The sequence below is a fragment of the Arachis duranensis genome, chromosome 1, assembly GCF_000817695.3.
Source record: "Arachis duranensis cultivar V14167 chromosome 1, aradu.V14167.gnm2.J7QH, whole genome shotgun sequence".
Classification (NCBI taxonomy): domain Eukaryota; kingdom Viridiplantae; phylum Streptophyta; class Magnoliopsida; order Fabales; family Fabaceae; genus Arachis; species Arachis duranensis.
The window spans coordinates 101,748,360-101,757,224 of record NC_029772.3 but is presented as its reverse complement, the minus strand read 5'-3'; the positions used below and the strand labels follow the sequence as shown (position 1 = coordinate 101,757,224).

General features: G+C 36.3%; 2 protein-coding genes across 3 annotated transcripts; both read left to right on the top strand.

Moving 5' to 3' along the window:
* Positions 1 to 2,127: 2,127 nt before the first annotated feature.
* LOC107469397 (uncharacterized) lies at positions 2,128 to 5,026 on the top strand. Of its 2 annotated transcripts, none has more exons than XM_016088788.3 (3): positions 2,128 to 2,784; positions 3,906 to 4,158; positions 4,430 to 5,026. In XM_016088788.3, the coding sequence occupies exons 1-3, from the start codon at positions 2,446 to 2,448 to the stop codon at positions 4,807 to 4,809; spliced, it is 972 nt and encodes a 323-aa protein (XP_015944274.1). In that variant the 5' UTR covers positions 2,128 to 2,445; the 3' UTR covers positions 4,810 to 5,026. The 2 variants fall into 2 exon arrangements, with proteins under 2 accessions (XP_015944274.1, XP_015944266.1); XM_016088780.3 differs by having other exon boundaries at positions 3,903 to 4,158.
* A 785-nt stretch (positions 5,027 to 5,811) lies between these two features.
* On the top strand, positions 5,812 to 8,611 carry LOC107469409 (uncharacterized). Its single transcript, XM_016088795.3, has 3 exons — positions 5,812 to 6,619; positions 7,549 to 7,801; positions 8,014 to 8,611. Exons 1-3 carry the CDS (start codon positions 6,290 to 6,292, stop codon positions 8,391 to 8,393), a joined length of 963 nt encoding a protein of 320 aa, XP_015944281.1. The 5' UTR covers positions 5,812 to 6,289; the 3' UTR covers positions 8,394 to 8,611.
* Positions 8,612 to 8,865: the final 254 nt, after the last annotated feature.

The following is an 8,865-nucleotide window of genomic DNA, read 5'->3' as shown; positions in this document are numbered from 1 at the left end:
CTTGTCCTCTAATCCCATATGCAATTTCTTAAAGAACTTTCAGATTCAATACAACTACTTTTCGAGATTAATAACAACAAAAGGCATCGATAATAAGAACTTAAACACAATAATCTTGCAGATATGGGTGTTTATGGATCAGATTTAATCTGTATATTTGTAGTATTTATCTGAATTCGATATAAAATTGTGAATATTGATCCAATCCGTACTGAATTATGAATTTCGTATAGGTATCTACATATTCGATCTGTATATTCACGGATACGCAAAAATAAATAAATAAGTAAATATTTTTTTTATATTTTATTTCAAATAATAATTATTATATATTGTATTATTTTATTTTTATTATTTAAGAAAATTATGTTTAATAATATTTTATGAGTAAATATGTTAAAAAAATGAAAAAATGAAATTTATTGATATTTTTTTAATAAGAATAAGCTTTTTACTTTTTTTTAATATGGCAAATATATTCGATATCCGATCTGCGAAATTGGATTGAATCCAAACGTAAAAAAAATGCAGATATCAAATTCAATGATTTTAGTGCGGATCGAATCGGATTAATATTTTGATCATATTCAATTCGCGTTCACTTCTACTTGCAGAGAAACAACTCCTCTAAACATAGGAACTTGCACACAATCTTCCCTTTATTGAAGGCCTTTGTAATTAAGAAGATGTAAGCTTCACATGCATCATCAATAGGTACTAATAAAAGGATTTTCTCCAGCAATGACTTTAAGAACTTCAATGATTTGTAGACCACTTTCTGTAATATGTGAAAGACAAATTACAATGCTACTAGATGCATAAAATTGAATGGTGTTCCCTTGCACTTGCATTCTGTCTCTCCTTTCTCTTTCTCGCCTTCCTTTCTGCCGATGTTGCCTTCGCCTTCTACTGTTGTTGGCATACCTTTTCAACGAAATCAAAGGTTTTAGGCCACACACGTTCCATGGGCCTCTTATGTCTACTGCAAATCTTTTCCATAGCCGCTTTCTCACACCACAGAACCACGTTTTGCATACATTGTTTCTTGAATCGGCACTTGGCTGTGTTGGATTTGTTGTTGCGACTGGAGTGATGACATCTCTACTGCATCGATAATGATGGTGAAGATAAAGATAGTGATGGTGGTGATGATAATAAATATGATGGTGATAACGATAAAAGAAAAGAAGAAGAAGAGGAAAATGATAAGAAGAATATTTAGGGGATTAAAATTGAGCGTTTTTGGAGAGTGACAGCGGTGAAAATAATGGAAATGATCGAAGGATTGGAACAGAAAAGATGATAATAAGAAGGGATAATTTGAGAATTTTAATCTAAGACTTATTAGCCTTCAGAGAATACAAAAATTAATTAGGTTATCTATAATAATAAATAGTTGATATATTATGACATTTTATTAATTCATCATGTAAAATTTAATGATATTGTTTATATGTACTATTAATCATAACGACATGTCTATTTGTAAGAAATTGTCATAGAAATAATAATTTTTAAAATAAAATTTCACCTACTTTATTAGGATTCTTGGTAAATAAAGAAGAGGTTATATAAAAATTTAGAAAATAACAAATATTTTACTATTCAAAATAATATCGTTCCTGTACCATGCTGAAGTAATGAGATATACTATTGTAGATAATGAAACACATGTAGAATACTATTTGTTTTGTATTATTTATAAATAGAACAATATAACATGTCTATCGTTTACTATTTTAAAAATTTTAAACTGTTAATTGGTATTTTTTTTTGAAAAATTAATTAGGTTATACTTTTAAAAAAATATTTATTTTTTTATTCTTTTTAAAAAAAATATTTTTTTAAGAGACAAAAATTGTTTTACATTTAAATAGACTTTTAAAAAAATTAATATTAATTTTTTTATTTTTTTAAAAATAAAATATTGTCAAATTTAAAAAAAAATAATTTACTTTTTATAATAAAATTATTTTTTTAAAAGATATATTTAAATAAATTTTAAATTAAATAAAAATATTTTATTTAATAAAAAAAGTCGGAGGTTAAAAACTTAAAATCCGGGGAGGTCCTTTTTTATTTTTTATTTTTTTTCTCTTTCAAATAAGCCCTATAAATTCCCAAAAGGATGACACTGTTGTAATGTAGAGTGAGAGAGACACACACATCATCGTCGTTTCTGATCCCCCGCCCCTCTCCGTTCAATCTCTATAAACACACACATTTCTCATTTCTCCTTCTTAAACGCACCCTTTTATAACTCCATCCACATTACATTCCTCACTTCTCAGATCACCATTCTCGCTGAGAAGGAACAAACAAAAACAAACCCTAGAATTTCTCTCTTTCTTTTATTTATTTGATTTATTTCCGATCTTGTCCCTTCACTGGAGCTGTCGAAACGCGGTCGTTTCGGGGCCATCGCTGCGGAGTTTGAGATTGGAAATGGTGGGAGGAGGGAGTAGGAGGGAGGAGGCGCCGGTCATAAACAGCTCCAACGTGTTCGCAGCGCTCGGAAGCCTCAAGAAGAAGAAGAAGAAGCCTGAGAAGGAACAGGGTTCATCCAAGGGGAGAGCCTCCTCGTCCTCTTCCACCGCCGCTTCCTCCACCGCAAAACAGCAGGAGAAAAAGGAGGTTTTCTGGGCCCCGGCGCCACTCACGTCGAAGTCATGGGCTGACGTTGACGACGAGGATGATGACGACTACTACGCCACCACCGCTCCACCTCAATCCGTTTGGGGCGCCCCTGTTGCTGCTGCTGCTGAATCCGAGCCCCCTGCTGAGGTGAACATAAAACTTTGAGCATTTTTTTAACTGGATTTTTCTATTTATGTGTGTTCGATCAGTACTGCTGAAACTTAATATGCAATGGCTTGAATCGTTTATTTTTTAACTGGGATGGTGATGATGATTGGCTTGATGCAGAGAGTGTGTACTTTTTTTTTCCTTTTATTATTATGTTTTTTTATCTTTGAATCCGTTAGTCCTGTGGCATGGATAGCGACCAGACTTGGAAAAGTTGGATTAGTTGAGCTGTTCATGTTCTCACATTTTATTTGCCACGAGGTGAACTGAACTGGAATGGATGTTATTCAGTAGGTTTGGGGTTTTGTTTGTGTTGTCTGTGTTCTGTTAGTTGGATGTGTTAGGCAATGCTGTTTTGAAGGTTGGATTGGATGGGTTGATGATGGTTTCTTTGAGAAGAAAGAGTTGTGTTGAATATTATTCCATGCATGATTGGAAAGATACCTGAGTGTTTCTTTTTATATCTTAAAGATATAATGTTGGATATTCTGTTCGATAATGAGTATTTGGGATTCTGGTCTTGTTCTGGATATCTAGCTCTGGGAAGGTATTTATGATACTTGTTGAATTGTCATTTATTTGATTTGTGTTAACGGTGTAACGATCTGTAATCTGGTATGTTTGGATTTGATGACGTTGCTTGTCGGTATGCTAATTCGAATATCTATGCTCTTGTCGGGTTGTCATTTATTCCGTTTAATGATTTGGAATCTGATTAATATGCATTTGATGACTATTTGTCAATTTGCCGATTTGTTATTCTCATTTCTGGATTTGGAATTTGGTTCTTCAAGCTCAAGTTTTCACTTGTTCAATCTTGCATAGTTAAAATGATTGCGTTTTCACCCATAACTATAATGTTTAACCTAGATGATATAACGTAGCCTTTATTCTTCGTGGACTTGCCCTGCACATCCCATTGATCGTGGAGTAATGAAAGCTGAAAGCTGCATAACTGGGCACTTAAATTGTTAATTGGTTTTGGCCTTAATAGCAAATTAATAACATAGAAGATGGTATTATTGCTCATTGAGCTTCACATTGTCTAACTGCCTAGACACATTGACTAACTGCAAGACATGTGAATGATTTGATAGCAGGAAAGCGATAGTGAGATAGAAGGCCTTGATGATGCTGAAGATGATGCTGAGGATGAACATGAAAATGATTTAGAAGTGCCAGTAGAACCTGAACCTGTTGTTAAGAAGCCTCGTGAACCCTCATTGTCTACCAAGGAAACTGAAAAGCAACTTTCGAAGAAGGAATTGAAGAAAAAAGAGCTTGAGGAGCTTGAAGCTGTTTTAGCAGAGCTAGGATTGCAAAAAGAACCCGGAAGCCAGGCTGACTCCCATGGTAATATGATGTTTTTGATCTTGTGAAAGGAAAAAAGAAAAAAGATATTATAATTATCTTAGTTCTTTCAAGGAGGTATTTATTTTGTCAGCATTTGTTATTGATTCAACCATGTTGGCTGTGAGAATGCTATTTAAATATCTAATATATTAAGTTGAGACTTGAACTTGCACATGCAAACGTTCACCAATACATTTGCATGCCCTGCTAAGATGACTAATTATGTAGAAATTTCTTATGTGGAGTCTTTTACCTGTCCTGGAAAATTCAGGTGTTGAGAAGGTAGAGGATCGCAATGGTGAGTTAGAAAAGAAGGAGAATGCCACCGGTGAAAGCAAAAATGCAAAGAAGAAGAAGAAGAAGGACAAATCTTCTAAGGAGCAGAAAGAATCGCAAGACCAGCCTGATTCTGTGGCTGATGGAAAGACAACTACTGAAATTGCTGGAACGGGGAAGGCAGAGGATGCACCTGTAACCGACGTGAAAGAGCGACTTAAGAAAGTTGCTTCTGTGAAGAAGAAAAAATCAAGTAAGGAGATGGATGCTGGTGCAAGGGCTGCTGCTAGTGAGGCTGCTGCTAGGAGTGCAAGGCTTGCCGCGGCAAAGAAAAAAGATAAAGCGACTCACTACAATCAGCAGCCTGTGCGGTAAACAGGTGGCAAGTGGCAAAGTACTTGTATCTTCTCTTTGTTTATCCTTTTGTTTTGCCCTTTATATTTTCAATCTTTCTTTTATCATATATGGGCATATGCTCTCTGTTCATTTGCAAATGCAAAATAAACATCAATAGCGGCTTTAGATAAATTGACTATGAGCAAATTTATAATTTTAAGTGAGGGAAAATAGGAGTATATGAATCTTTCTTTCATTCTGGTACTGTGTACTTATCAAAGTTTTGAAGCAAGAATGTATAATCCATTTTTCTGCCCCATTTGTTTCGTTGTTTGCGCATCTCCGAGAAAATTCTTATGATGTTCATCTAATGAATCAGATGCTGTTAGCCTGTTAGAATCCATCAACGCATTTTTGGAATTTGGGTTGCCTATTGTTCCCTTCAGTCTCTTGGAATTTGAGAATTAGTAGCATGGTGCAATGTGAGCACATCATTCTTGTCAAATCAATGTTCTTTTAAGATCTGGTGATGTTGATATGGAATTGAAATGAATGGGCAAGATCACGGGTACTTAGAGTAAGTAATCTTACCAAATGCTACAACCTTATCTAACCTATTAGTTGGTTGAAGTATAAACGGGAAAGACCCAAAGAGGAAAATTATAGGAGAAAACATTTGATGATTTCGAAATTCGTTCTTTCTTTATATACTCTAGCTTATATCAACAGCTCATTTCTCCACAAGATTTGTTTAAAAAAAATAAATTGAAATTTATAAATTTTTTCATTCTTATTAGATTTTGATTTTATGTATCTATTTCTTATATTTGAACTATTATGAGTTCAAACTGAATTCGTAATAATATAATTCAGAGCAAGAAACGAAGCAAAATGCAAAATCAAATAAGATCAACCAAGACGGGTCAATTTAATTAGTTAGTTTTATTAAAAAAAAAGTTTTTGGTCAGTTTGTCTTCCCCAACCAGTTGTGGCAGTGGTTCTAATCGTAGCAATGGAGGCCCAGCACACCACATCTACACGGATCTTTTATGAGTAAATGGTGTAGTAAAATCATTCGATCTCCGAATTGGTCCCAGATTTTTTATTCTTACCGCACCCGAAATTACAAAATACGAAGTAGAAACGGAGCTCCTATAAATTCCCAGACGCAAAAGAAAACTAGAAAACCACATCATATCCATATATATCCCCTTCGGCCTCAACCTCTTCTCTTTCTCTACTCTAATAGCAACTCAACCTTCATTTCTCACTTCTCAGCTCTTCATCCGAAAACGCTGTCGTTTCATTTCTCCCATCCCCCCGATTCTTGTCTAATCCTAAAAAGGTAAAACACTTCAACACACCACCATCACCATCGCCTCCTCTTCAAAAAACTGAAACCCTAGACAATATTATCTATTTCCGATCTTGCCCTTCCCACTGGAATTCCATCACGGCTGACTTCAAAACGCGTTACTCCCGTGTCGTTTCGAGGCTGTGAGCTCTGTGAGATTGGAGGATGGTGGGTGGAGGTATCAGGAGAGACGAGGCGCCGGTCATAAACAGTACCAACGTGTTCGCCGCCCTCGGAAGCCTCAAGAAGAAGAAGAAGAAGCCTGAGAAGGACCAACAGGGTTCTTCCAAGGGAAGAGGCGCCGCGGCGGAGGCGGAATCCGAGAAGAAGGAGGTTTTCTGGGCTCCGGCTCCTCTCACCGCCAAGTCTTGGGCTGATGTTGATGACGAAGACGATGACGATTACTATGCAACCACTGCACCTCCTCAGGCCGTTTGGGCTTCATCCACTGCTGCTCCCTCAGCTTCGGTGACTGAGGCCGAGGCCGCCGGAGAGGTGAAATTATTGTTCTGTCTTGATTTTGTGTTTGTTGCCTTGGATTGCTGTTTAGAACTCAAGAGAGAGTTATTTGTATTTTTATTAGATTTTGGATAGTTCTAGGCCTTCTAGTTTGAATGGGTGGCAAGGGATACCTTTGAGAATTCTGCCTGGATAGAGTTGCTGTATGATAATTATATATGTTTTGAACTTTGAGTATTATTTCATCTGCTATGAGTTCAAGGGAGGATGCTAGTGTTTAAGTAGCGAATGATCACTTTTTTCAGAATAGGTTGCATTGGGGTGTTTTTGTTGGGGTGATTGTGTTGTTTATGGTTGCATCAGAATTAAGTTGAATATTGAATCGTTTACACTAGTAGCGCCTTAGTGGCTTGGCTTTTGAGGTTAAATTATAGAATTGTTAATGGTCATCTTGATTCGCGACCAATATTCATTCATAGTCTTGATTCTAGTTCACTTGCACCTGGCCTGGTTGCTTTTGTAGTTTGCCGAGATATTTTTCCATGTGCATCACCTAGTTATGTTTTCATGTGCATGCTCCTGTGTAATCATTGTTTCATCATTATGAATAACTAACCTGGAAAATATCATTGATTTATAAAAACTGAATCGCCGGAATGTTATTTATTATTTTGCGTGCATTCTACATTAATTACAATAAACCTAGCTGATTTGCTTCAAGGTGAGAGGATCATTCCATTAAATATCTAGAGTTGCTATGATATTGGTTATTAATCAAGTAAGCTGAGGGTGGTAAAACTCCCCCCACAGGTTTTGTCGACAACCCTGAATATACTTAAATGTTAAGACTTGGAATAGCCATTACAAATTCCTAGAATAGGTGGTCTGTGTTGAAACATCTTCTGGTTGCTTCATTGTCGGGCTATATAACTAACTGTTTTACATCATTTAATATTTGAAACCAGGAAAGTGAGAGTGAGATAGAAGGTCTTGATGATGTTGAAGATGAAGCTGAGGATGAACATGAAAATAGCTCAGAAGTGCATGTAGAAGCTGAGCCTGTTCTTAAAAGACCTCCTGAACCTTCGCCAGCTACCAAAGAAACTGAAAGGCAACTTTCAAAGAAGGAATTGAAGAAAAAAGAGCTTGAAGAGCTTGAAGCTGTTTTGGTTGAGCTAGGATTACAAAAAGAACCCAGTGGTCAGGATGACTCCCATGGTAATATGGTGTTTTAAATTAGATTGAAGGAAGCCATTTCTAAGTTTCTTGTTTTTATTCTTTCTGAAAATGAATCTTGAGGTTGAATTTTATGTACTTTTGTTTTGAACAAACGTGTGTACTTTTTCATCCACTCATGCCAGTCCTACTTAAATAGTTAGTTGGAGCTTCTCTACTTGAAATTCCATTCCTACTGACCTTTGGAAATGCAGGTGCTGAGAAGAAGGAAGATGATCGCAACGGAGAGGTGGAGAAGAAGGAGAATGCTGCTGGGGAAAGCAAAAGTGCAAAAAAGAAGAAAAAGAAGGATAAATCTTCAAAGGAACAGAAAGAACCACAAGACCAGCCTGATGGCGTGGATGTCAATAATGCAACTTCTGAGACTGCAGGATCTGAGAAGGCCGATGATGCATCGTCAACTGATGTCAAAGAGCGGCTTAAGAAAGTTGCCTCTATGAAGAAGAAAAAGTCAAGCAAGGAGATGGATGCGGCTGCACGCGCAGCTGCTAGTGAGGCTGCTGCACGGAGTGCAAGGCTTGCCGCAGCCAAGAAAAAAGAAAAGGCACACTACAATCAGCAGCCAGTTCGGTAAACAGGCTGCCAAAAGTATTTGTATCTTCCTTTTGTTGTTTATTTTTGCTCGTCTTCCTCATTTACTAGCTTTCTTTATCATATATGAGCATATGCTCTCTGTTCATTTTAAAATGCAAAATAAACATTGATGTAGCGGCTTTAGATAAACTTGACTTCGAGTTAGTTGTGGGGATATAGGAGTATATGTTTATCTACCGATTCCGGTACTGTTTTTGACGTTTCTCGTTTTTTGGTTTGATCGTTGTGTCGTTGAGCTGCTGGGTACGAAGTTTTGAATGTTGTGTATTTGTGTGCCTCGTTCGATGTAAGTAGCCATAATAACGAGATAATTCTGTGTGATTATCATTCGAATGATCATAATGGTGTTAGAACTTAGAAATCAGAATACAGAAAATGCTTGAAATCTTGAATCAAAATGCTCTCAAACGCGCTGTGCAATATGTTGGTGTCTTAAACATATTATTTTCTTC

Excerpts from the sequence above, each read along its gene's own strand:
- LOC107469397 (XM_016088780.3), top strand. The coding sequence starts at position 2,446 with ATGGTGGGAGGAGGGAGTAGGAGGGAGGAGGCGCCGGTCATAAACAGC. Across the intron at positions 2,785-3,902 it reads AATCCGAGCCCCCTGCTGAG|CAGGAAAGCGATAGTGAGAT; the intron begins GTGAACATAAAA and ends ATGATTTGATAG. Across the intron at positions 4,159-4,429 it reads AAGCCAGGCTGACTCCCATG|GTGTTGAGAAGGTAGAGGAT; the intron begins GTAATATGATGT and ends TGGAAAATTCAG.
- LOC107469409 (XM_016088795.3), top strand. The coding sequence starts at position 6,290 with ATGGTGGGTGGAGGTATCAGGAGAGACGAGGCGCCGGTCATAAACAGT. Across the intron at positions 6,620-7,548 it reads AGGCCGAGGCCGCCGGAGAG|GAAAGTGAGAGTGAGATAGA; the intron begins GTGAAATTATTG and ends ATTTGAAACCAG. Across the intron at positions 7,802-8,013 it reads TGGTCAGGATGACTCCCATG|GTGCTGAGAAGAAGGAAGAT; the intron begins GTAATATGGTGT and ends TTGGAAATGCAG.